The sequence below is a fragment of the Sturnira hondurensis genome, unplaced genomic scaffold (assembly GCF_014824575.4).
Source record: "Sturnira hondurensis isolate 20B ecotype Veracruz unplaced genomic scaffold, ASM1482457v3 Scaffold0001120, whole genome shotgun sequence".
Lineage (NCBI taxonomy): Eukaryota > Metazoa > Chordata > Mammalia > Chiroptera > Phyllostomidae > Sturnira > Sturnira hondurensis.
Genome location: NW_028073751.1, coordinates 1,074,895 through 1,102,286, shown reverse-complemented (window position 1 = coordinate 1,102,286; position 27,392 = coordinate 1,074,895). Strand labels below are relative to the sequence as shown.

At 38.7% G+C, this 27,392-nt stretch overlaps 1 protein-coding gene across 1 annotated transcript; it reads right to left on the bottom strand.

Moving 5' to 3' along the window:
- Nucleotides 1-1,232: 1,232 nt before the first annotated feature.
- Nucleotides 1,233-26,465, bottom strand: PKD2L2 (polycystin 2 like 2, transient receptor potential cation channel). The gene is made up of 14 exons (XM_037060821.1): nucleotides 26,435-26,465; nucleotides 25,695-25,793; nucleotides 22,513-22,643; nucleotides 21,311-21,546; nucleotides 18,578-18,799; nucleotides 15,267-15,495; nucleotides 13,844-14,014; nucleotides 13,406-13,587; nucleotides 11,628-11,748; nucleotides 10,598-10,699; nucleotides 9,103-9,167; nucleotides 8,499-8,553; nucleotides 1,767-1,879; nucleotides 1,233-1,334 (listed from the first exon to the last, which is right to left on the bottom strand). The coding sequence occupies exons 1-14, from the start codon at nucleotides 26,463-26,465 to the stop codon at nucleotides 1,238-1,240; spliced, it is 1,854 nt and encodes a 617-aa protein (XP_036916716.1). The 3' UTR covers nucleotides 1,233-1,237.
- Nucleotides 26,466-27,392: the final 927 nt, after the last annotated feature.

Genomic DNA, 27,392 nt, shown 5'->3' with positions numbered 1-27,392 from the left:
GTTCTCAGGCTATATTTGAATTACCCCAACCCGGGACTATATGAGGGGACAAGAGGGTTAGTGAACCACCTGGCTGGCTACAGCTCTGGGGAGTGGTGAGACCCGGAGAGGCCGTGTTGTCGATTGCCTTGTGGGAATGTAGGGAGAAGGTGCAGAGAGAGTGAATAGTCAGCGTTTCTAGTTGCAGTGAATTTTCCTATTAAGAAAACTTGATGTACAGTCTCTAAGAAGAGCTTGGGTTGAGGAAGGTGGGTAGATTTAAAGCTTCCTTTATTCAGGTTTTAAAATCCAGGGATTACTGAGCAGGGCTGTGGAAGTTGAGTACTATGGTCAGATCCTGTTGTTGGCTTGGGCTAAGAGGACAAAAAGTTCTAGGAGGCCTGTGTAACCTCAAGAGTTTCCTTCCCATTTCCAAAATGCCAGCTATACATACATACATAACTTTCCAACCATCTAACCAGGGGCTTTTGCAGTGGCCTCATTTATACTTTTCTAACATAACTTGATTTTGTATAACCCTGACACTCGTATCTTGCCCTTTATTTTTTTAAGTATATTTAGCTTTTAAAGTGGTTGAGGAAGCACTTTGGGGGAACTTTAGATGTGTTACTTTAGAAACCGTCTAGATGAATTTCCAGTTTGAAGAGATTAATAAAAGTTGTACAGGTGGTTGGAGAGTTTGTACTTTTAACACTGGCCTTTTATAGGAGACTTCACATTGGGAAGAATGGAGGTGAGATTATTTTACTTGAGCCATTGTCGATGGCTTTGCAGATTCCTCTGGTTTTGTTACCTGGTTAAAGGAAGTTGGAGCGAGGTGCTGATGAGGGCACCGACAGTTCTTCCACTCCAGGGAGCACTGGGAAACTGTCTTTGCCTGCTTACCAAACTTAACTAGAGACCTGCCCCATGAACTAAAAGCAGTATTGTTTTCTACTTTCTCTTCACATTCCTAGGATTCAATAATAATTTATTATGAAATCTCTGTAAACTCGTATGTGAGAGGCATGTTGTAAAAAGTGTGGGTTGTACAGTGGATCCCATTCAGGGGCACTTAAGTCCTGGAATTCATTTGATGATGATTATCAGTGACTCTGGCAGTAGTTCGATGATAGGTGGCTTAGTGCTTTTAAAGTATCCTGGAAATGGGGGCAAGTTAGGAAGTAATTCAGTACAGGACTGAATCTTGGTTAGAGATACGCAATGACTGCATCACAGATTCTCACCTCCAGTTGACTCAGTAAGGTAGAGCCGAGACCTTTCTCATCAGTCGGTTTAGTTTTAAATTGATGTAGTGTAATTCTTTCTCCAGTTCCACGGCATATAAAAACAGGCTACAGAAGAACATAGGAAGAAGCAGAGAATGAGTAAGTAACACTTTGTGCGTGAAGAAACAGCAGGTTAGTAGTGCCTGTTGTGAAATGCTTTGAGTGGAAAGGTTGTATTGAAGCTCCTACAATGTTCCTAGTCAGTCAGGAATCAAATATTCTAAAGTTGTGTGGAGAATGGTATTTGCTATGTATACCAAGTATGAATGACAGCTCCTATTTAGAGATACAAGGGTAAAATCAGTTGGTCTCACTCTTACATTTAAACAAATGAAGCATTTTGCTTTCTGTTTAAAGTTGGGTAAAAAAAAAAAAGAAAAATGAAAGTGGCATCTTAGCAGAATAGGTTTTATGTTCAGGAAAATAATGTGCGTAACTCAAGTGCCCAGTCCTGATGCTGTGTGTCCCATAGTACCCTGGCGAGAACAAATAACTCACTCTTTAAATTCTTCTTGAGTGACAGGCTGGTAGTCATCTTGAATTTCTGTAGAATAATACTTTTTCTCCAGCCTCTCTTTCCATTTTTTCATCTGCTCTGCACTTTGAATCTCCTGTCAAGTTAGAGGAAAAGCCTAGGCTGCAATCTTTACATTTTTCTCTATTTCAAGCTTGCCACACAAGCATCACAAGCTTGATAATCTGAAACCATACCCTCCAGGGCTGTGCCCTTGCCAGTTTTCAGGTCTGTGCATCAGCAGTCCCTTCAGAGGGCCTGGTGTTAGAGCTGTTGGCAGAGTTGGGGAATTTTAAAATTATAATTATCAGCTTATTCTCATTTCATTGCGTCCTCCCCTCTGCATCTCCAGCTGACTTATTTCAGGGTTGCCTTCATTCTCTACTTGGCGAGAGCTATTTCTGTACCTCTATTCTCGAGTGAAGCAAATGTGCCTCAAAGTACAACTGTGGGTATTGCCCACCCAATTGCTTCTCAGCCAGACTCCTGCAGTCTTACCTAACCTTCCCAATCCCCTCCTCATAATTACTGCATCAACCTGGGCTCTCCAATCTGTCTACTTAGCCCTGTATGGGTTTCTCATACCAGAAAATTCTTGTTACTACATTCTCCTCTGATCCTCAACAGTCATTCCTGTGCTTTGGCCTCACTATTGTCCATTTTTCTTTTAGTGTCCAAATACCTTTTCCCCAACTTTAGAAAAACTGCCTTGTACATTGTGGGGTGTAAGGTTCTCTCTGGAAAGAGAGGGAAAGAGGAAAGTGCAGCCAGTTGTGATTCAAATACTTGTCAGTAAATGAGTGTTACACTGCCCACTCTGGCAGTAGAGCAAAGCAGCAGAAACAGGCTGTATACAGGCTCTCACTACCTTTCTCAGAGCACATGGTGGTGCCCAAGTTTGCACTGTTTACCTGATAAATGTGTGCTGTTCTGGCTAGAGAAGCTACTTATCAGACAGTGTTTGTCTTAACACCAACATATTTGAAGTAGGAAAGGATGGCTTTCAGTCTTTTTACTTTTATTTTGGCCACAATACGGTACCCATGTTTTGACATATTTACTAGCACTTTAATGTGGTGTTTAAAAAGTGGGAGGTCCCACAACTATTTCTAAATGGCCAAGCCTATTATAATGTGGAAGCAGAGTAATACGGGTTGAATAGACTGAGTCTGATAAACTTGACTCACCTTTCAAAAAACCCATCTCAACCATCACTTGATCTCAGAAAGCCACCCTTGACAGTCATAGGAAAATGGTAGGCACAGCAGGATGTCTTTGGGGCATTTCCTCCAGGCCCCTAGGTTCTAATCCCACCTCTTCCCTGTAAAAGGCTTGCTGCCTTTTAATTGTGTCTGGGTTAATTTAGTGTTCCACATTGGCAGTTGTAAGTCTTTAATATCTCAGAAATGAATTCTTTGTAGCAAACCTCCTTTTAAACTACCTAGTGTGTTTCTGTTTTCTGATTGGACCCTAAGTGATGAGTCCCTGGTAGCAGGGGAGGGCCAAAGGAGGAAGCTCATAAATAGTGTGCTTCCACCAAGGGACACAAACAATTAAGAATTTGAGACTACCCCCTGGCCACTGGGGATCCCTCAGGCTACTGACCCAGGAGGTGAATCTTGTACTGACAGAGGTGACTGATCCTAATTCTCAAGAGCAGGTTGGTTGCAGCCACCAGATGAGTGCAGAGAGAGCTGTGTTTAGAGCCTGGGAAATCTTGGGTGGTGTGATGCTCCTAATACTTCCATGTCCAAAAATAAACATTGTAGTTTACACATCAAAGTCTTAAGGGATTTTTATTTGAGTAGAAAAGGCATTACTATCATGGAGCGTGAATACAATTACTATTGCGACTGTACTTCACCCTTCTTGGGGAGAGAATGAGTACCTTCATTTGTATAAAAGATAGTTGTATCTTATTAGATGGAAACGACACAGTTATTGTCATGGGAATTCAAATGTGTGTACTAAATAGCCAAAAGGGCAGACTGGGCCAATTATGTAGCTAATGTCTCTCAACTCAAAATTTATCCTCTTACACTCTCTCTTCTGTGATGCTGTGTCTCGGGCTTTGAGAACTTACTCCTCAGACTTTTGCTACTGGATTTGTTAGGTTCCTCCTTATGAGAGGATGGAGGAAACTAGGGTTTGTTTTCTTCTCAGCATTGCTTCTGCACATGGAAGTTCTCTCCAGCACCTGTATTATGTACCTACTGATGACTATTGTATGTCTTCTTTGGAAATAAATTAGAATATATAAGAATTAAAAAGGAAATGGTAGTGATGGCCTCTGATTCCCTTAAATTTTCTAGGTGTATAATGAACTGAAAATGTATGAGAGAATTCAATAAAGTAGTAGGAAAACAATAATTTATTGGTTTGGTCAAAAAGTTTGTTTAGTTTTTTCCCATATGATGGCTCTAGTAGCATTTGGTTGTCTTTACTTCATTTGAAACATCTTTGTTAGATTGTGTTGTGCCAGCTGCGATATCTGCATGCATTTAACAAAAAACTTAACAAAATTTGTGAATTTTTGGATAGCCATTTTAAGATTGAAGATGGAAGAAAATAAGCAACATTTCAGCATATTATGCTTCATTATTTCAAGAAAGGTAAAAACAACTGAAATGAAGATACGCGGTGGATGAAGAAGGTGCTGGGACTGATCACAGGTGTCATAAGTGGTTTGTGAAGTTTGGTGCTGGAGATTTGTCACTGGGTGATGCTCCAGTCAGTTAAGCTACCCAGCCAGGGCCTTCAATTTTTTTTATTTTCTAATTTCATTAATATATTTTTATGTTGTTTTCAGAGAATTTTTTTCTATATTAACTACTATTTGAAATTCTTTGAGGTTTTCTATGTGTCCCAATATATGATCATTTTTAATGAATGGGTTTTCAGAAAGAAGGCGTATTTTGAATTGAATACATATGTAAGATCACCTATTCATTATATTGTTTTGGTTTCTTTTTATCCTTTTATTTTTCTTGACCTATTCTCGATTTTGCCATTACTGATATGTCACTTATATATGGTCATGGCTGTATCATACTGTCTTTCACTGTATGCTATACTTTCTGTTCTCTTTTTTTTCTTTTGGTACTTCCCTCTCAGGTATTTTTGTTTTTATTCATGTATCTTGTTATGCCCTACTGGTCCTTCCTTTCTTGCTGTCATTCCCTTAACAAGGAACCAAACAAGTTCAACAAGAAAATTAGCTTGTAATTTCTTCCTTTTTATCTTCTTCCTCTCTACTACCCAATTATATATATATTTTTTAATTTTTAAAAATATTTATTTATTTTTAGAGAGAGGAAGGAGAGGTAGAGAGACATTGATCAGTTGCCTCTCCCACACACCCCAACCAGGGACCAGGCCTGCAACCCAGGCATGTGCCATGACTGGGAATTGAAGTGGTGACCTTTCACTTTTCGCAGTGATGCTCAAACTAAGTCATGCTGGTTAGGGCCCCAATTACATTTTCAATCATGTTACTATATTTCCTTGTATCTGAGAGGTGGGTTCTATTGTAAGACATACTGTTATGTACCACTGAGTAAAAATGCTGCCCATTAAAGTATGACATACCATTAACCATAAGGAACTACTTGATTTTAGAGAGGTTAAAATGTGAAAAAAAATTTCTTAATCATTAAATACAAATTTTCTTATTATTTATTATCATACTCTTAAATATGCTAAAGTTTCTTCTTGGTTATTAACACAATGATAATTTTTAGACTTTTAGCTATTATATATGAACCAGTCAGCTTTTTCTACTTTATGCCTTCTCCCTCTCTCCTTCCTTTTTGCAAAATTTCTCTAATTATCTCCTGGTTGGCTGAAGCTGACCGACCCTCTTGTAGAACCCTCAGGAATACAACAGTATTATCTGATTTGTTGCATGTTCAAAACTGTTTGAGCCCTGACCGGTATGGCTAATTGGTTGGGTGTTGTGCTGCGAGGCAAAGTGTCATTGATTCAGTTCTCAGGGCATATGCCTGGGTTGTGGGTTCAGTCCCCCATAGGGGCACGTGTGGGGTGCAGTGGCTGGTTGATGTTTTTCTCTCATAGATATTTCTTTCCCTCTTTTTCTCCCTTTTCTTTTCTCTAAAAATAAATGGATAGAATCTTAAAAAAAAAAACAGCCTTGAAGTACAGCTTTGGTGGATATAAAAATTCTTGGCCTACATTTTCTTCCTTGCATGTGTTGTGTGCTTTATAATTATTTATTAAACACATATGTACTGAGTCATTTACTGAATATGTTACAATTTTGAAGTATAAAAATTATTGAAGTAATTTATCACATTTAAGATTATAAGAGAAAAATTATATAATCATCTCAACAGAGTATACTCTCTAAGCCCTGTGTGATCATCCCACAGTGAGTACACAGCTTTAGGACCAGGGTGTCTGCCTAAGAGCACCAATAAGAAAGAGCATCTGGAATCCAAATGATTTGCCTGAAACAAGAATCTGGATTCTGGAAAAATAGTTGCAGATGGCAACTACTGTTCTGAAAAAAATTTTTTTTTCAGTTGTAAATCAGATGCTTTCTTTTTTTTTAAAATATATTTTATTGATTATACCATTACAGTTGTTCTATTCCCCCCCTTCATTCCCCTCCACCCGCACCCTCCCTCCCCCACCATTCTCCCCCCCTTAGTTTATAACCATGTGTCTCAAGTTCTTTAGATTCTATATTTCCCCCACTATTCTCGCCCTCCCCCCTATCTATTTTCTACCTACCATCTATGCTATTTTCTGTGCCTTCTCCCCCTCCCACACCCCTGTTTCTAACCCTCCATGTGTTCTTCATTTCTATGGTTCCACTCCTGATCTAGCTGTCCTCTTGGTTTGCTTTTGTTTTAGGTGTGGTTGTTAATAACTGTGAGCTTCCTGTCCTTTCACTGTTCATATTTTTCATCTTCTTTTTCTTATATAAGTCCCTTTAGCATTTCATATAATAAGGGCTTGGTGATGATGAACTCCTTGAACTTGACCTTATCTGAGAAGCACTTTATCTGTCCTTCCATTCTAAATGAAAGTTTTGCTGGATAAAGCAATCTTGGCTGTAGGTCTTTGGATTTCATGACTTGGAATACTTCTTTCCAGCCCCTTCTTGCCTGTAAGGTCTCTTTTGAGAAATCCGCTGACAGTCTGATGGGTACTCCTTTGTAGGTGACTGTCCCCTTATCCCTTGATGCTTCTAGGATTCTCTCCTTCATTTTGGTCTTGGCTAATGTAATTATGATGTGCCTTGGTGTGTTCCTTCTTGGGTCCAACTTCTTTGGCACTCTCTGAGCTTCCTGGATTTCCTGGAAGTCTATTTCCTTTGCCAGACTGGGGAAGTTCTCCTTTATTATTTGTTCAAATAAGTTTTCCACTCGTGGCTGTTTCTTTCCCCCTTCTGGTACCCCTATAATTCGGATGTTGGAACGTTTAAAGATGTCCTGGAGGTTCCTAAGCCTCTCCTCATTTTTTTGAATTCTCATTTCTTCATTCCTTTCTGGTGGGATGTTTTGTTCTTCCTTCTGGTCCATTCCATTGATTTGAGTCCCAGTTTCCTTTCCATCACTATTGGTTTCCTGTGCATCTCCCTTCATTTCAATTAGTTTAGCCTTCATATGTTCCTCTAATTTGTGACTTTGTTCCTCTAATTTGTGACTATAATCTACCAGTTCTGTGAGCATCCTGATAAATAGTGTCTTGAATTGTGCTTCTGAGAGGCTGGCAATTTCTCGGTTGCTTAGAGTTATTGGCTCTGGGACTTTGAGTTCTTCTTGCGCCATCTTTCGGGTTGTTTGTGCCTGTTCCATAGCAGGATCAGAGCCCTAAAGTGTTCACTAGAGCAGGGCAACGAAGTCGCTGGATTGTGACGCTGTATGTGGGGGCGGGGTCAAAGAGGGACTCTGGTGTCTCGTCTGCCTCCTGCCGCCCCAGCCCTCACTGGTGCCGAAGGGCAACTAAGTTGCTGGGTTGTGACGCTGTATGTGGGGGCGGGGTCAAAGAGGGTCTATGGCGTCCTGTCCGTCGCCTGCTGCCACGGCCCTCACCGGTGACGCAGTTGCTGCCATCACCGGGCCCACGCATTTTGTCCCACTGCACGAGAGTGTGCCACCTCCGTCAGCCCTCGCCCCCTGGGGCCTGCGTGGTCTGTCTCACTGTGCGCGAATATGCGCCCGCGGTCTGCCCCGCATCCCAACTGGTTCCCGTCTGCCTGCGCGCCTGGGTCGGGGGGGGGGGGGGGGGCNGCTGCTGGCTCCGCCCCTCTTTCCGTCCCGTTGAATGGTTAGATGTAGTCGGACTTCCGTATAATTCAATTTTCTGTCCTTTGGTTGTGTCTTTGTTTCTCCAAACCTTTGTTGTATTCAAACTTGGTTGTGGGAGAAGGCACAGTGTTTCCACCTATGCCTCCATCTTGGCGGAAGTCCAGAATGCTTTCGTAAGCGTGTTTTTTTTTTATTTTAAAGATTTTATTTATTTTTAGAAGGAGGGGAAAGAGGGAGAGAAACATCAGTGTGTGGCTGTCTCTTGCACACCCCCAACTAGGGGCCTGACCCACAACCCAGGCATGTGCCCTGACTGGGAATTGAACCAGCAACCCTTTGGTTCCCAGGCCAGCACTCAATCCACTGAGTCATACTAGCCAGGGCTCTAAGCATATTTCTAATAAAGCTATAAATTTCTTTATGAGAAAATTAAAATCTTACATTTTCATCAAAGCCTTCTCTTCTGGCTTGTTCAGCCAAATCTGTGCTTTTTATACTAAGTATAAAATAGAAATTAGAGGCATATGTCAGTAAAAAAGGAAGTGCCAGCATAAAACACAATCAGATTTATGGGAAAGATCTGAATTGTATTTCTGTTCTTTTCTAATAATACTAATTTGGAAAACGTGGTTATTGATAAGTTACCCAGAGACTCACATCTCTAGCTATAAGAAACTGTTTATACAATATCCCATTGTCAGAGGTGTGGGTGTCGGAAGTATTTTGACAACAAAATGATTTAATAAAGGTAAGTATTATTTTGTGTATAATTGGTTTATTTCAATAGCTAAATGAATGTGCCTAATGTAGACAGAAATTGTTTCCTACCTTTTTAGAGGGACTTCACTCTCTTGCCCAGCCTCTGTTGAGCTTTATTAATAGCATGGCACGCCTTACGTTACTTTTAACATTAGCTTACAGTTTCAAGACAAAATCAGTACTTTGGATGGTGGTGGGTTTGCTATCAAAACCTTACTCTCAATGTAAGTTTTTCTTACAATATAGAGATTTAAAATGGTAAATTAAAAATTTAAAGTCATCTTACCTTTTATCATCTTCTTCCTTTTGAGGTTTCTTTAGTTTGAGTTTTTCGAGGACATTGTTGTAACTCTGGGCATAATTGAAAATAGTTTAAAAGGTCACCAAAAATATATCTATATTCACTTTTGGTTCAGTTAAGGACATGGGAAGTGCTTATCTCTAGGGACTGCTACTCTAAAGAAAGGTAGAGGCCAATGCTATGATTATCCTTCTTTCAGTTTGTTGGCACTGGGTTCTGCCTGCTGGTGAAAAGTGAATGGGATTCTCCTGTGGGCATCACACCTGAACTTGAGGAAAAAATCTTTAAAAAGTATTAACATTTATTGCAGTAAAGATGTTAAGACTTTAATGCATATAACCAACATAACTGAGATAAAAGAGGAAACCACAAGATAGTAAGGGGCATATTAACAGTTTTCTTTTACAGATGAATTCTTAAATCCCACAGCCGCCATTAGGACGTTTTTTATGTTAAGTGCAAAGCTTTGGGTATGCAGAGGTGGGCAGCATGGTGCGGATGCATGTGATGCTGCTCTGACCCAAAGTGAGGTAAGTGTCAAGCAGGCAGAGAAGATTCCACTCTGTCAAGAAGAGCATGTCAGAGAGAGAGCGCGTGCGCGCGCGGAAGAAGCATACTTGGGGTCAGAGAATGGCATGAGCCGGGGAGTCGGGGGAGTGGTGGAGCAAGCATGCTATATAGCACTGTGCTTAAAACACTGACTGGGACGTACCATACTATAAATGGAGGCATAGGAAGTAGAAATTCTGTAGTCAGGTCGTAGTGAGTTGTAATAGTTTGAGGCTGTGAGACTTTAAAAGGGCCCTGAATGTTTGAGTAAAGGATTTGGACTTATTTTGATAGGCCCAGGGAAACTGAGGAATTTTGAGCAGAGAAGTGATGTGCTCAGAGCTGGTCCGGCACAGGAAAGAGGCTAGAACAGGTAAGAACACGTTACTATACAGAAGGCTGGATGGAAAGTGCTGAGGGCCCTAGGGTAGTGGTGGCAGTTAAAATTCAAAGTGTCCTTGAGTTTCACAGACGTGAGCAAAGACTGCAGAGATGAACTTCATATACAAGCCTTGGCAACAGATTGAACAAGGAACAGGGGAATAAGTTCAAGGTTTTTGAGCCTGGGGTGACTGAGGAATGAGTATTGTCATTGACAGAAACAGGAAAGTGAGGGAGATGGGCGTGTGGAGTTCTGAGTGTAGGTGGTTTATAGATTTGCCAGCATGTACACTGAAAACTTGTTGGAGGGGAAAGATACTTCTATTCAGCACCTTTGCACTTAGTATTTGCAACTACTGTTTGATACATTAAACTGAAATAATTTTGGCCACAGTTAATACAAATATGAATAACCCCCCACTAAAACCCCCCACAAAAACAAAACCCAAACCCCCTGTCACTTGGGGTTTTAAGTGTTACTCAGACCACAAGTATATAAACTGAAGAAGATTTCTCTTAGAATTTTAAGTAGGAAAAGAATTTGACATACCTTTTTAATCATTTTACCGAGTTCAAAATCTGGCCTTCTGCCTATTGAATAATCAGCTTTCACTTCAGAATAGGTATAAGTAATTATTGCCAAGAACATGTTCTGAGGGAAACATTCAAATAATTATTTCAGTAAAAATTTAAATGTTAGTGACTTTGACAAGTGCTGGGATTCGTAAAACTAGATTTAAAATTTAAAAGTAGCTCCTGTGGTCAGTAACAGAGAAATGGCCAAGACGACTTGTGGAGTAGAGTGGGTGCTGCTGTGTAGTGTGTGGACCTGGGCGGATATGTTTATGGTAAATATGCAGAATTTAAAGTAGTGTATATGAACTGGTGACTTGTATATACATTGATTTCTCAATAGTACATATCAGAAGAACACTTACTAATGTAAGTTATGTTTCATAAGGGTGGTTTTGTTTTTTTTAAATTCTAAGTTTAAATGCAAATCTTACTGAGGCTCTTAGACTACTATTATTCAGGTAACACAAACGACTGTGGAAGGTATTTTTACCCACAGCCCACCTCTCCAGCTTTCACTGTGGTTCAGCTATGTCACTGTGAAGACTTTTGGCTGTAACAACAAACATTTTCATAGAAGTCAGGAGCAGGTCCTGAGCACATATGACACCCGTCCTGCAGATTCCTGAACATCATAGGTGTGAACTTTGATCTCTGAGGGCCAAGCCATTGCAATGTGGGCAGAATATTAATGGCCTAATTCAAACCTGCTGGTATGGAATGTCTGCGGCTCAAGGGACCTGGGACATTCAATTTATATTTGTTAAAGATTTAGCACATTTCTGGCACACAATAAACACCCAGATAGATGGTAACTGTGGTGATCACATTCTCCATAGGACAACTTGAAAATATTTAGACACTGGATACTAGGAATCTACACCATTCTTAAGTCTATAAAACATTCTGACATCTAAGCAGTGGTACTGTAATTTCTTCTGAATTGTTGATTTTATTTTTTATTCTAAAAAATGGAAGCATAAAAGCAAACACATGGTCATTCTTACCAACAGGATAAAGAACACGAAAAAGATGAAGGTGATGAAGTAAATGGGTCCCAAGACAGGACTGGCTTGCTGAATGCCAGCAAAGTTAAAATCCCCGAGAACAATTCGAAATTGTGCAAATCTTTGATGGGAAGAAAGAAAAACATCAGAAAATATTATATCCCTTTATACATACATGACAACTGATGGGGTTTACCAGTGTGTCTAGGAAGTACTCAGCTGCGCTGGGCATTTGCTCTCTGGCTTATGTTAGCAGAGAGGTCTGTAAAGCTAGATGTAGAAAATTTCCTGAAGGCCAGACTTGAGGAGCCTCGATAGCTTAACAGGTAGTCCAGGAAATGCTGGGCTTCAATTTATTTAACGACTGTGAACCCAATGTTTACCTACAAGATTTGAACCTTGAGATAACTTTTTACCAACTGATCTTAGCAGTGGCCATTTTAGTTATTCCTGTGCCCTGTAAACCTTAAGTGTACTTCGACCTTGTCCAGTAAGTGATTTTCAACGTGTACCTAGACCCAAGAGCCCTAAAGTTGCTTATAATATCAATGTGTTTAATTTTTGCTCTTTCTATAACAATGATACCAACAATTTGTCACTTGTTAAATCTCAACCAAATGCTGGTTATGTTCCTCAAACATGAGTCTATTTTATTCTCTTCAGTAACTATAAAAGCTTGTTTCCGATATGAAATAGCACTTAAAATATTTAAAATCTTCATTTTCTTAATTTTAAAGATGGAAAATTAAGAAATTAAAGGCTTTGAATGAGCACAGTTATAGTAGAGATAGAATTTCTTACCCCAGTGTCTTACTCTCTCATCACTTTGCACTGGTGATGCCCACACAGACCAGGGGCATGTTATGTGTGTGGGTTCCTTGTTTCAAGGGGAAATCTGAGAAGAACTTTTAAATGTAGATACTGCATGACTTGTCAGTCAAAAGGAAGAACACTTCTTGTTCCTTGTGCTTCACCCAGTCACACATAAAGGGGGCATTCGAACTACACAATGAAGGCATAAAATATTTTCAAAGAAATCAGCTAGCTGGAGTCCTAGGACTCAAAAGGTATCTCGAATTTCATCCCCAGTAGTACTTAAGATCTTATTAGATCATGTGTAAAGTACTTATCCAGGTTTTAATACTGGGTTGTCATGTTCTTTATGTACAATAAAAAGAGAAATGCTGAATTGCAAGGAGATCAAAATTTCACAACAAATCAGGTGGGTTTTTTTTCCTTTTTGGGATGGGAGAATAAGAGGTTCTGTTTCAGTATTTAACTTGGTCTTTTTATCTTTGCGTTGTGTTTATTTAAGAAATGAAAATAGAGCCCTGGCTGGTGTAGCTCAGTGGATTGAGCATGGGCCTGCGAACCAGAGGATCATGGTTCGATTCCCAGTCAGGGCACATACCTAGGTTGCAGGCCAGTTCCCGGCAGGGGACACATGATACATTGTGTCTCCTCAGCAGAGGCAACCATACATTGATATTTCTCTCCCTCTCTCCTTCCCTTCCCCTCTAAAGATAAATAAATAAAATATTAAAAAAAAAGAAATGAAAATAATTTTTCCAGCTCGACCTAGTAGCTCTTAAAACACCAATTTCACTATCCATTAAGATCTTTCATTGCCTGACCATTCCTACCGTGTGACATATTTGGCCATCAGTGAAAATAAACCAAGTTTAAGTTATTAAAGTTTATGTTACTACTTACAGATCATTCCATGGTTTTTTTGTTATAAATTGGAAAATGTGATTACCTTTATACTAAGAGCTTACATGGAATTTTGAAGAGTGGAAAAGTCGTCAACCTGTGATCCAAAAAGAAGAAACCCTAACTGGGCGTAAGCAAAGAGCACAATAAAAAACATGGTGGCAAATCCTGCTATGTCTCTGATGCAGCGGGACAAGGTTGATGACAGCTGAAACATGGTCTTATTAAAGCTTATGAACTTGAATATCTGAAAGAGCAAATTTAATTGAAATAGAATGTGAAATATAATTAGAATTTAGTTAAATTCACAAGAAATCTTCAAATTAAAGGAGGTGCTTAATGATAGGAATATTTGAGGATTTGCCAGCAATCATTACAGGGCTAAACTCCTTTTAAAATTACTTAAAAGTCAAGAATATTCTTTTTTTCATGACTGTAGTTTTAAGTTCCCATTTTGATAGCTAATAATATCTTTTGTATCTAATATAATAAAATATAAATACCTTTATCCATGCAAAGAAGATGGTAATAGCAACTATATTGCTGTAATAAATGTGCCAGTATGCAAGAAAATAGAGGTCTGGATATTTCTCAGTACTTTTTAACAGCGGTTCGAGTAACAGAAAAGTTTGTATGTTATAGTATGAGTTGACAAAAATGGCCACAAAACACAACTATATGGGGAAAAAAAAGAAGGATTAAATTAAAGGCTATTTCTACCTCTTAAACCCCCTGCATCCTGTGAAGAAGCACATGAAAAAGTTCATGAAAAGTTCAACAGAAGGGTGGGAGAGTAAACATAGGCTTTTATATGGAAGTAAGCCTCAATTTATAGGCATGTAACAATCATAAAGTAGAAGAATACTGATCTTGCCATTCTAATCTGTCTGTTTCTTTGGGTCACGAAACACAAACGTGTACAGTGATTATGTCATTCTGACAAGGCCATAACGGTTTCTGTCCCATCTAACCACGTGATACCTAAAAGTCCAATATTTCCACCATGTACCACTACAAGGAGGAAATTTTACAGTTTCAAAAACAAACCTTTCTAGAGGCCTTCAGAAGATTTCAGAACTAGGTATCCGAGCTTTATAACTCATGAAAATTTTCTTGATTTCCCTTGCCTAAAATACTCAAACTGTTAAACATTTAACACGGTGCCTGCCATATGTTAAACATGACTGGGATGCCAGGGAAGGTAGATGGTGTACTTTCTGACTCCAATAAACTTGCAATCTGGTTTTGGGAAACAAGGCTTATATACTAAGTTGACCAGTAGGGGTGAAAGAGTAGAAGCCAGAAAAGTGTATTGTTCCTAAAACCAAGCTCTTCTCATTTGTCCAGCCCTGCCTACTTCTTTTTGTTTATTTTGGTATGGTTTAGTGACCAGGGTGGGCAGTCTTTGGACTTTTCCTTCAGGGACTATTTTCCTATCCTGACGTTCTCTGCCATAAGCTACTCTCCGGCTGCTCAAACCTCCTTCCTCTTCAGTCTTTTGTGGAGGCTTGTCTTTTGGCGATTCTTTCAGACGTCAGTGTGAGGAGGGAAGCAGATTTAGGCAACAGAGAGGAGTATATTTTAAAAGACCTTGTCCCCAAAGATCCAAGATTTTCAATATGAGGCCCTGTAAGGAAGACATTTTTATGTGGGGTTAGATGAAACCTATTGTGCACATTCAATAAACCATGATGCCTATGGAATCACATATTCCTTTAGATTTGTGCTGGCCTTCCCAACCAAGTGGAAAAATAGGTGTTTCCTTTTTGGAGGCACCGTTAGTGTGTCCTGCAACAGTTCATTTTATGATTGCTACTTGGAGCCTTTAAAGTCAGTCCTGATGAATAGAAACTTGCTTTCTACACCCCTCTTACTGATGAGTTCATGTATGAGTCCCTTCAACCTTACTTGTGAATATATACTTACTATCAAAAGGAGTAATTCTAGCCAGTTCCAAATACTTTTGAAATAGGCAAGCTTGAATTCTTTTATTTTTTTGCCTTCCTGTATTATGAAGACAATAATAAAAATTAAAAATATGACTTCACAGGAAGCAATAAAATAATCATAGTAGCTAACATATTTGAGGAGCTTCACAGAATAAAACTGCCACGAAGTAAGTATTCCTCCAGTTGCAGGGAATTCTGCCACCAATCTGTAAAATTAGATTTGTGAAAGTAACTGCATTTCAGGCATTTATACTTCAGTACATAATTCGTTGTGAAATTGCTAATTGGGGCTAATCAATTATTTTGTACAAATATGTTTTCTCGAGGTCATGTGTTCCATTTGAAAATTTTCTAGTGGATTTACTTTGTAATGGCTCTGCTTTTGTACTTTGTACTTTTTTGAATATTTACAGTGATCACAGACCAAGATAAATAAGAGTAAGATGTGATTTTAGCCAGACATTTATTCTATTCTGAATTTAGATTGTTCATAACTGGGGATACTGATTTATTTCCACAGGAGAATGAGATATGTTTAAGAAAATGCTATACCGTTAGTTTCTGTTATTAGTCAAGGACCGCCCCCAAATGCATAATTCTTGAATACTTCAGAGTAGGAAAATACACTCTCTCCCTTTAGCTTCTCAGAGATTTCTTTCTAAATGTCAAGATCACATTATACTAAAGCAAATGTTATGTTTATTTTTTAAAAAAATATTTATTTATTTTTAGACAGGAAGGGAGGGAGAAAGAGAGAGAGAAACATCAATGGGTGGTTGCCTCTCGAGCACCCCCCACTAGAGACTTGGCCTGTAATCCAGCCATGTGCCTTCACTGGGCCATCAAACCAGTGACCCTTCGGTTCGCAGGCTGGCACTCAATCCACTGAGCCACAACAGCCAGGACTCAGGTGATAAGTTTACTTTAGGCACTGGATATTGGATACAAAGATCTGTATGCAAATACAAGAATGACTTTCAACACAAAGGTTTTAAGGTTCACTGTATTTCTAATGTTCTCCACAACTTCAGATAATTCAGAGTTGGCAGTACTTTAAGGAACAAGCATCTCTGTCACAACGTCACAAAGTAATTATTCCTACCTAAATAAAGATAGTAACAAATCTTACTGGTTATGGAATAAGGTGCTGCCAAAAAATAGTTAACAGTGGAAAAGAACTATTTGTTTCACTTTGCACATAGTAGGTGTGCAGTGTTGGATAAATGAGTGGAGTGAAAGAAACTTAGTATTTTGATCTGAAGTGTAAAATAATAAGCAAAAGAAAAAAACAGCGTTTATTTTAGTTTCCCAGATACATGTACAAAAAGGAAAACAGGTAGATAAAGTCTTAGTGTGAGCAGTATGCTTCCTCACAACTACTGATTAGATATCCTACCATGTAAAAGTTTCAAAATCTGTAATTTCTAAAAAATAACATTTTAAAACATAACAGCTCTGGCTGCTGTAGCTCAGTGGATTGAGTGCCAGCCTGCAAACTGAAAGGTCACTGGTTCAATTCCCAGTCAGGGCACATGTGTGAGTCACAGGGCCAGGTCCTCAGTTGAGGGTGTGTGAAAGTCAACTGATTCTTGCACATTTATGCTCCTCACCCTCTCTTTCTCCCTCCCTTCCCCGCTTCTCTAAAAGTAAATAAAATCTTTTTTAAAAGAGAATAAGCGTAAAACCCAGAGAAAGGAAATGTGGACTTAATCTAGTATTACAAGGAGTTAGTTCTTCATTTGTGTTTAGGCCAGTTACCCCAATGTTTCTATTCTTATTTTGGACATAGAAATGATTTGTATTCTTCATTTTATCCAATACAGACTGGTGGGGAGGGTGAATAATGTTAGTAAAAAGCTCTGATTCCCTGAAGAACTATAAAATAATAGGTACAATGTCCACTGGCTGCTTAAAGTAATTTACTTGTTTTATTCATCTTACAAATTGTAAAGGCCACGGCTGTGTTTCACTGTAACTATCGCACAAGGGTAGAGTCCCCTAATCAGAATAAGCACCAGTTCTACATCTCCCTCGGAGTAAAAGCGTAAGGCTCATGAGGGGAAAGTGACTCACTGAGAAGATAGCGGACATTACTGTCTGCCTCTCTAGCTTTTATTATCCCATGACTTCTTGTTAACAGAACTCTGATTACCTCAGCTACCCAGCCATTCCCAGATCACTTAGAGGAAACTAATTCAATTCACAGGCAGGTCCAAAAATAGTAATCCTATTTCCTTTGTCAGAGTTTGATTCTAGAACCCAGGTTTAAACCAATTAGCACGGTCAAGGTTAAGTAGATGACCTAAGGTAATTGGACTAAATGGAAAGAATTTTTTCCCTTTGGCTGGTTCTTCTCTACGAGAGGATGTCTCTCTTCCTTCTGGTGGATTAAACAAGTTAGCACAGGCATGTCCTCCTGCAATGGCAGAGGTGCAAGAAAGCGTTTTAATGTATAAACCACTTTCAAACTTCTGCTTGTATCATATGTGCCAGCATTCCCTTGATCAAAGAAAATCAAATGGTTGAGTCCAAGTATCGAGGGTTGGGGCATTGTGCCCTGTCCTGGGTGGCAGGGCCCTTGCCAGGTTACATGGCAACGATTGAAGAATTGAGGTCGTTAACTATTGTTAACCATTTTTTTTTTGCAAATCACCACCTGCTGTATCATTTCTAGGGTGCTGGCTACTGTTATATATTGTTCAAGATAAAAACTGCTTATTCTTGAGAAAAAATAAGAAAGCTCATTCTGAAAGGAAATTAACAGGTTCAAATTGTCTGAATAAAAGGAGGAATCAGCAAAACTAAATGTTAGATCACTGCAATTGTAGAATGACAAGAAATAAGATTATATATCCTCTAGTAATATAAAACTAACATTGTCCATGGTCTTGAGTATATTCTGAAATAATGAACCTGAATATGATGTTGCTTTATCTTCTTTTTCATTATTAGCAGAACTACATTTTATTTATTTTGAAGCTTTTAATTTTATTTTTAAAGATTTTATTTTTTAGAGAGAGGGGAAGGGAGGGAGGAAGTGAGGGAACATCAATATGTGGTTGCCTCTCGAGCACCCCCTACTAAGGACCTGGCCTGCAACCCAGGCATGTGCCCTGACTGGGAATCAAGCCAACAACCTTTTGGTTTGCAGCCCAGCACTCAATCCACTGAGCCATACCAGCCAGAGCTCAAGGTTTTAATTTTAATCTCAGTAAAAACTGGAAACTGTAGTGAGGGCTCTGCATGCTTTTTAAATTGCCTATATAATAAAGGTTTCAGGTCACTCACCTGATGATGCAAAACAGGTTTACATTAGCATTGTATAATGAAAAGTCAATAAAAACAACTCGAGTCCCTCTTGTGATCCATTTGTTCAGTTGAAGGTTAGTTAACTTGGTTTTGGTGTCAGATTTTGATTTTGATAAAGTGAAAAGATATCCCCCATTGTGGTAAACACCAACAAATCCCCAATGCCAAGGGGAGTTGATACTAGGAGCAGAGTACTTCCATCTGTTGGAGAGAAAAAGAATAATGGAGATATGAGAAGACTGACAGAAATAGTCTAAGAATTTCAGCTAAACTTCCTTTCAAAAGTAGCAGTTAAAAAAAGTGGTACTAAGTTCATTAGAGTAATTTTTTTACTTATTGATTATATATATAGAGAGAGAGGGAGAGAGAAATATAAAGTTGTTGCCCCACTTATTATATGTTTTCTTTGGTTGTTTCTTGTATGTGCCCTGACCAGGGATAGAACCCACAACCTTTTGGTATATCAGAACAATGTTCCAACTAACTCAGCTACCCAGCCAGGGTGTATTAGAGTAATTTTGAAGCAAGACAATGAGTTCAGGATGAAGTTAAAAGAATTAAGGTATATGTTTTTTTAAGTGGTTGTTGTGGACAAGACACTGGACAGCCTGCTGTGAGGAAAAAAATTAAATCTATTTCTGACTCAGAGCTTAAAATCTAGAAAATGACTCATTTTGTTCTTTGACATTTTGTCCCTATTGTTTTATTAGATCTTAACCCTTTAACTAGAAGGAGACCAAGGGTTTTGATTCAGAAAGATCTGTCTCAGTGTGGGGAAGAAAGATGCTTCATAGAGTGTCTTCCAAAGGTCATATACCATTTATATAATGTCCAGGAAATAAAAACTGTATTATAATGCATATATTGTTATATAGGTATCTTGTTTTAATGAAAGTACATAAAGCAAAATGTGGGTAATTAAATTTTGCTTCTATTTTTTCTACTTTCATCTTAATTTTGGTGTATCACACAAAAAAAGCCTTGATTCCTCATTTTAGTCATTCCATGTTCCCAAATCAGACTGAACAGTCACCCAAAGATGGCTCAGTTTGTATTTTTTTATTACAATACCATGTTTGTTGACAGCAGTGGGGGAAACAGTGACACCATCAAGAAAAAATACTCATATTTAATGAAAATTCTATAGTTGTATTTTTGACTGTTTTTCACATGATTGTTAAATTGAAACAAGAACATTTGTTACACCAACATTATCCTAGTTCCAATTTTTAAGTGTTTTTAATTAATGAATGTTACATTTTGGGTATATAAACAAGCACAAATTGATTTTTAGTTTGGTTGTTAGGGAATGAAAGTTACTATAATTCTAAATTCATAGTGTTAATTTGGTATTTAAATTATTTGTAGTTGTGAGAATTTAGAATATTGAATACCTAACATGAGTTGAAATTCCAATTTAAAATTTGTACTTAAATAATTTACCTTGTAATTTTTCATTGAAGGGGAAACAGTATATAGTACTGCAGTGTTTAAGGTAATGTCACCATCTTGGTGAATTTATTAGATTTATAAAAATTATACAAGCACTCGATTGTCCTGAAGAACACCCAAAAACACACAAAGAAAAGTCAACAAAAACTACAAAGCAATGTGGGCATAATCTTGGGGTTAGAGGGGAGGTTGTTCAAGAAAGGAGATGTAATCATTGTTAATATTTATAGTATAAACTGTGATTAATAAGAACAAATGGTATAACTACAGACTAAGAGGAATAAGAAGTGTGTGTAATAGAGGGAGTGGTATAAGAGGGTCACATGACAGTCACCTTCCATGACAGAGATGATACATAAACTAAAATCAAGTAATAGCAGTATAAGCATGTTATGATGTAGACATAGGAAGTGCCCAGGTCAGGTGGCTGAGCTGGTTAGAGCGTTGTCCCAATGTGCTAAGGTTGTAGGTTCGACCACCTGTCAAGGCACATACAAGAGTCAACCAATGAATGCATAAATGGGTGGGACAACAAATTAGTGTTTCTCCCCCATCCCATTCTCTCTAAAATAAATAGAATTTTTATTTCTGATAAATATTTACAAAAGACTTACTATCTGCCCTTGAAGATTTTCATAGGACCCTAAAAGCAATAATGCCAGCAGCTTCTGTGCTAAGGGAAGGTCATGTCAGTGGCTTTGAGCTTTTGTATTTTTAATACAATATGTAGCTAGAACTCTACACCAACTGTTTTGGAGAACAATGGCCATAATGCCTTTGGCAGGTGTCATCAGATGCAGTGCTACCTGCAGAGGACTACTGCCCCTTTTTAATAATGGCAGCAATAGAGAGATCACTGAGGTAAGTCAGAGTGAGAAAGGAGGAAAATTGCCTAAGCACCTAGGATACTTCTTAGGGATCCCAAGGAGCATTTGGGATGTGTTTGAGGTGAGTCTGGCCAAAGCCAGAACTCACTGCATAGTGTAGGAGCAAAAGTAGATACTTTGCCTTGTGTCCAATGAGTTAAGACTTAATATACCAGGAAAAAATGAATATACTTTGTAGCATTTAGTAAACAACAACAAAAAGTAACAGTTCATTCTTCCTTTGCTAAACACTGTATTTGAGTTGTCCTTTGATACTAATATTGACATAAGACCCCTGTTGGTATAATTTGGAAAATATACACATTTTCACAATTGTTTAATGATATAATGGTAAGCTGCTAGGATAAGTTATGTGTAATTTTACACTACTTACTCAGTATCATGTTTAAGGCCAAAATCAGATATGTCTTCATTTTCAGAAGTGTATTTGGCATAACAGTCAGTCATTAAAGGCTGAAAAGATGGATAGACCTTGCACGTGTTGTTTCGGACTTTGAGTTGACGGACTCTGGGGACTCCTAGAAGTATGTTCTCGTAGTAGATATGACTGCTTTTGTCATTGGACTGTGAGTCCCAGTACAGACCTTCCAAAAGGGGTCCTTCCATAAACTTCACATAGAAAAATAGATGTTATGGAAAAATGTTTTCATGTCACATATAACAGAACCTATATTCCTCATGTTACCTACAGGCATCTAAAAACCAGTGATTTTTGAAGATGAGTATGAAAATTAAATTATTGACGGAGCCAACATTAATATTAATGATAATGATGATAATGACCTTGTCTCCTTCATAAATTCCAAATTACTAGCATGGCATTCATGATTTGACCTAATTTGCAGTTTGGCATTTTATGTGCTGTAATGTCAAATGGCTGCATATGTGGAATTACCTATAGAACACATTGCTTATTCTTCCTCTGATGTCCTTCCATTACTCATCCCTTACAGCTCAGCTGAGTTGTCATGATCCCTGGAGAGCCTTCCCTACCCCTTCTACCCATGCTCTAGTGGTCGTGACGTGGGATACCCAAAACTGCGGTCTTCCTTAATTGTTCTTCCTTCACAGTGTAAGCATCTTGCTGAGTGTAATGGAAAAAACAAGGCTGTCCCAATGTTGAAGGAGTGATTCTCTCATGCAATTAAAAACACTATAAAATTGTTTTGTATATGTACTCTTTATTATATACTCTACATTACTGTAACACACAGAGTACAAGGTTGTATAGATACCCAAAACACAAATATTTCACTTTAGGGACAATTTAAACATTTCTTAGGAGTAATTTTCACCCTACATGATTATAGACTGACTTTGGATTCTAGCCCCTCACATAAGAAGCAAGTTTTTTATTTTCCAAATACAGTAAATAATGCTTGTTTGAAGTTAGAAGAACTTGATCACATTGAGAATATGGGCCCTCAATAAATGCTGGTTGGTTGATTCTAATATAAAGAAATGATTTTACTTTTACTCGTACCTTTGACAGACATGTATCAAGGGCCTACTACATGTGCCATGGGTTTGTGTAATCCCTAAAGCTATTTTATCCACAGTCACATGATACATTACCTTCCAAAAATCAGCTGTCCTGTGAATAGACTTAAAGTTGGTTCTTTCACCAGGCACAGAAGTGTCCAAAAACACAGATGACATAACTTTGTTTAAGTAATACATGTGTGGGTTTGTCATTCCAAATGTCACTAAGGAGAAGAATTTTTTGTATAAAATTTTATGTTTAAAAACTATGAGTTTATTAGGATTAAATATGAATTAATTTTGTTCCCAACTTTGTTCTGAAATTCAATTTGTCTAATTATAAAAGTAATAATGACTAAAATAGAAATATATAAAACAGGAAGAAGATTCCTGTAATTCCACAGCTAGAGTTAGATTTGGCATATATTCTACAGATTTTTCTATATGCATACACATTTTTAAAGAAAATAAATTTCTTTACAAAAATGAGATCACATTACACATACTATTCAGCAAGTTGACTCTTTTTTTCATATTGAGAGTAGGCAATAAATTATGATGAGTAGTTAAGATGATAGACTTTTAATACAAACATAACAGTTTGAGTACCTCAGTTTTGTTATGAGAAGTGAGATAATGCATGTGGAATAATTAAAACTATGTTATGGCATATGATACAAATTTTAACAGCTCTTAAAAATATTCTGTCACTTTCTGGGGTGGGGGGGATGGGTTTTAGAGTTAAGTATAGACTAAACTTTTTTTTCTTTTTTGCTAGCTCTTTAGTTTGTAGAGACCATGTATCTTCAACATCAATCCATGACACACGAGCCTATGCCACTCTTTAATGTTGCATTATTTCACTGTACACAATGTTAAACAAATCCTCTGTCCTCAGGGATTTTGGTCTTCAATGATTTTTATTATGAAAAAGTATTTTGATCCTTGAATAATGGGATTATGATCTTTTTATATTTTTCAATTCCTTAAATGTTCTGTAGTAATTTATGAGATTGGCTACAGTTGTATTTGTAATTCAGATCCAACTCAATTTCACCCTTACAAAGCAATTAATTGACACATGATTGCCAGTATGTAGTCCACATCAAAACGAGGTAAGTCTGGCCAGTAAGTTTACTTTAAAGGCAAAATACTCTTTAATACCGATAAGTCAATGCTATTGACCCAAAGATAGGAAGAATGCAGGTTTTCCCAGTCCTTAAAAGATCTGCATTGACCTATATGTGTTCTGTGACTCAGCACAAGCATATTTTACTATTAATTGTGCAACACAACAGGGAAGAGAATAAAGCTGAAACTAAAACTAACTTCTTTGGCCTCATTTGTGGTTTGACCTATGAAACTGAGCTAATGTACCTATATAGTTCTAAAAGAAATCAAGTTAGACTTGCCAACTCAAAGGAATAATTTATATTCAAGATAGAATGGCCAACCCAAAGAAATAATTAATTCAATCAATATTGACAATGAAAGCTGTACCTTGCATCTGTGATGTAAAGTTTTGTCCCTTAAGAATTGGAAACTGTCCAACTCTCTACAATCAATTAATATTTGACAAAGGGGGCAGTAACATAAAATGGAGTAAAGATAGCCTTTTCAACAAATGGTGTTGGGAGAACTGGACAGCTACATGCAAAAAATGAAACTCAGCACCAACTTACACCATACACCAAAATAAATTCAAGGTAGATAAAAGACTTAAATATAAGCTGTGAAATCATTAAAACCCTAGAGGAGAAGAGTGGCAGGAAAATCTCAGATATTCCACGCAGCAATATTTTTCCTGATACATCCCCTAGAGCAAGGGACATAAAGGAAAGAATAAACAAATGGGATCTCATCAAAATTAAAAGCTCCTGCATGGCTAAGGAAAACAGTATCAAGATAAAAAGAGAAGCAACAGCTTGGGAAAACATATTTGCCAATGATACCTCAGACAAAGGTTTAATCTCCAAAATATACAAAGAACTCACTCGACTCCACTCAAAGAAGACAAGCAACCCAATTAAAAAATGGGCAAAGGACTTGAAGACATTTCTCCAAGGAGAACATACAGAGGATCCAGAGACACATGAAAAGATGCTTGATATCGCTGACTATCAGAGAGATGCAAATTAAAACCATAATGAGCCCTGGCTGGTGTAGCTCAGTGGATTGAGCAAAGGCCTGTGAACCACACGATCGCGGTTCGATTCCCAGTCAGGGCACAAGCCTGGGTTGCAGGCCAGTTCCCAGCAGGGGACTCACAAGAGGCAACCATACATTGATATTTCTCTCCTCTTCCCCTCTAAAGATAAATAAATAAAATAAAATAAAAATAAAACCACAATGAGATACCACTTTACACCAGTCAGAATGGCTATCATAAACAAAGAAACAAGTGCTGGAGAGGTTGTGGGGAAAAGGGGACCCTAGTTCACTGTTGGTGGGATTGCAGACTGGTACAACCACTATGGAAAACAGTATGGAATTTTCTAAGAAAACTAAAAATGAACATGCCTTTTGACCCAGCAATTCCACTAGTAGGAGTATATCCTAAGAACCCTGAAGCACCAATCCAAAAGAACCTATGCACCCTGATGTCCATAGCAGCACAATTTATGATAGCCAAGAGTTGGAAGCAACCTAGATGCCCATCGGTAAATGACTGGATCAAAAAGCTGTGGTACATTTACACAATGGAATTCTATGCTGCAGAAAGGAAGAAGGAGCTCCTACCCTTTGCAACATCATGGATGGAACTAGAAAGCATTATGCTGAGTGAAATAAGCCAAGCGGTGAAAGACAAATACCATATGATATCACCATTAACAGGAATCTAAATAACAAAACAAACAAGCAAGCAAAATATGACCAATGACACTCAAATACGAAACAGGCTGACAGGGTCCAGAGGGGAGAGGGGAGAGAATCATAGGGGAAAAGGGGATGGACTCACATGAACAAGTATAAAGGACACATGGACAATAACTAAGGTGGGGGGCAGAAATGGGAGGGAGGTGGGGAGCACTGGGGAGGGGCAGGGCTGGGAATATAAGACAGAAAACTGTATTTGAACAAGAATTAAATAAAAATAAAAATTAAAGAATTGGAAACTCAGTATATATGAATTTAAGATCATGTCTGAAATGTGTCACTAGTTTTTGAGATTTCTGTATTCTGAAAGCCTATGGGTTTATTAAGTCTAAGTTTTATTTCTCATCTCCATATAATTTTAGTCCAAACAGCATTTTCATGTATATTTGTGTACTTACATATACATAGGTTTATTAAAAAAATAATATAGAGTAATAACTCCTGAAGTGTGGTTCTAATTTCTTCCTTTCTGAAAGGCGGCCTATGTTTTGGAATCCCTGTGAGACATAAAACAAAAATTTCCTTACATCATTATGTAATTCATAATATATATAAATAACGATGATGGAAAAATCGGGTCAGTGGCTTATTATTTTTTGATTCTCACTTTTATGAAGGAGAATTACAAACATTTTCCCATTGGGGTAAGTGGGCAGTCATTTTGTGACTGCACACTAATGAATTTTATAACTTAACGTGGATGTACAGGACCGGTTCTGTTTTAAAATGAAAAAAAAAAAAGCAAAATACAAAACAAACCCCTCACATCTGTCCCTAATCATTTTCTCTGCCCATCACTACTGATTTTGGGGAAGCCTGGTGGGAAAAAGATCTAGGCTTGGGGTTGGTCAAAGTTATGTCTCCCCACATCGGAGACTGGTCTACCGATGGCCATTGCACAGCAAATGCCAGCGCCCAGCTCAAGCTTAGGGCGAGGAGGGAGTGCCACTTCCCTACAGAGCTCCGGTCTTCCAATCTGTAAAATGGGGTCACCGTCCTTCCCCGAGTTAGGGGAGGCAGAAAAGGATAAATGTGCTGGACGTTATCTCACACATGAAGAAATATGGGGCTACAGCGTCCTCTCTTTATGGGAATGACAAGTCCGCCTTGTCCCACCCAGTCTGGGAGCACCCCTCACCGCCTCGGTGCCAACGGGACGCCTCAGGCATGGCGGACCAGGATAGGAGGCCAGTTCAACCTCCCCAGGCCAGCTGCGCCTGCGCGATCCGCCCAGCTCAGGCGCTTGCGCCAGCCTCCAACTCCTTCACGAGCGCAAACTGCGCTACTAGTTGAAGGCGCGCGTGCGCACCGGCGTGTCTGGAAGGGCTTCGCCTGAGGTGGAGCCCGGATCGCGGCGTTCGGCTCCTGGGGAGGCTAGACTTCTGGGGCAAACTTGGTTTGGGCCCTGAGATTAGTGATAAGATAGTAGTAATGAATTATAACGGGATGCTCTTTCTTGGATGCCTTTAATACTTACTGGCTTGTTTGGTCTTCACACCGCCCCCCCCCCCTTCTTGAAAGGTGTGTGTTTTGTGCTCATTTTAGTTCTGAAGAAACCGAGGGTGCGGAGAGGATCGATAAATTTACCAGAGACCTCGGCTTGTTGGGCAAGGTCCGCTGGACGCCAGGGCCCGAGGGCGCGACCGAGACCCCAGCTGCTGCTTTTCTCTGTGGAAACTAGTTGTTAATCGAGAGATGTTGTTAGAAATAACTTCCACCCTTCTTTCCTCCCAGGCTGGCTAAAGGGAGCGTTAAAATATTTTTTTTCTTTTTTTAACCCCAGCTCCATAGTGATAATGTAAAGGGTAGGCCAAAACAGTAGTCCTTGGGAGCCCAGACGCGCCTGGCCCTGAAGCTTCGCAAAGATGAGGAGGTAGCATGTAAACCCGCTGCAGAAACGGGCCGAACAACTCTGGCCGTGAATTAAGGCATCCCAGTCCCTCCGGGATGTGAGACAGAAGGGATCCTCATGTTGGTGAGAGGAAAATAAGACGGAAATCAGTCGGAAGACCCCAGAGCAGCCTTCAAAGAAAACCATCAAGCGCGTTTGAAAGGAAAAAAATAAAGCGACTTTTGTTATTCCCCTGAAAGAGATG

What these genes read in the sequence shown, in the direction of transcription:
- PKD2L2 (XM_037060821.1), bottom strand. Translation starts at nt 26,465, where the DNA reads ATGCCTGAGGCGTCCCGTTGGCACCGAGGCG. An exon ending in TCGGTAAAATGATTAAAAAG is followed by an intron (nt 9,168 to 10,597) that starts GTATGTCAAATT and finishes AATTATGCCCAG; the next exon opens with AGTTACAACAATGTCCTCGA. An exon ending in ACTCAAGAAGAATTTAAAGA is followed by an intron (nt 1,335 to 1,766) that starts GTGAGTTATTTG and finishes GTTCTTCTGTAG; the next exon opens with CCTGTTTTTATATGCCGTGG.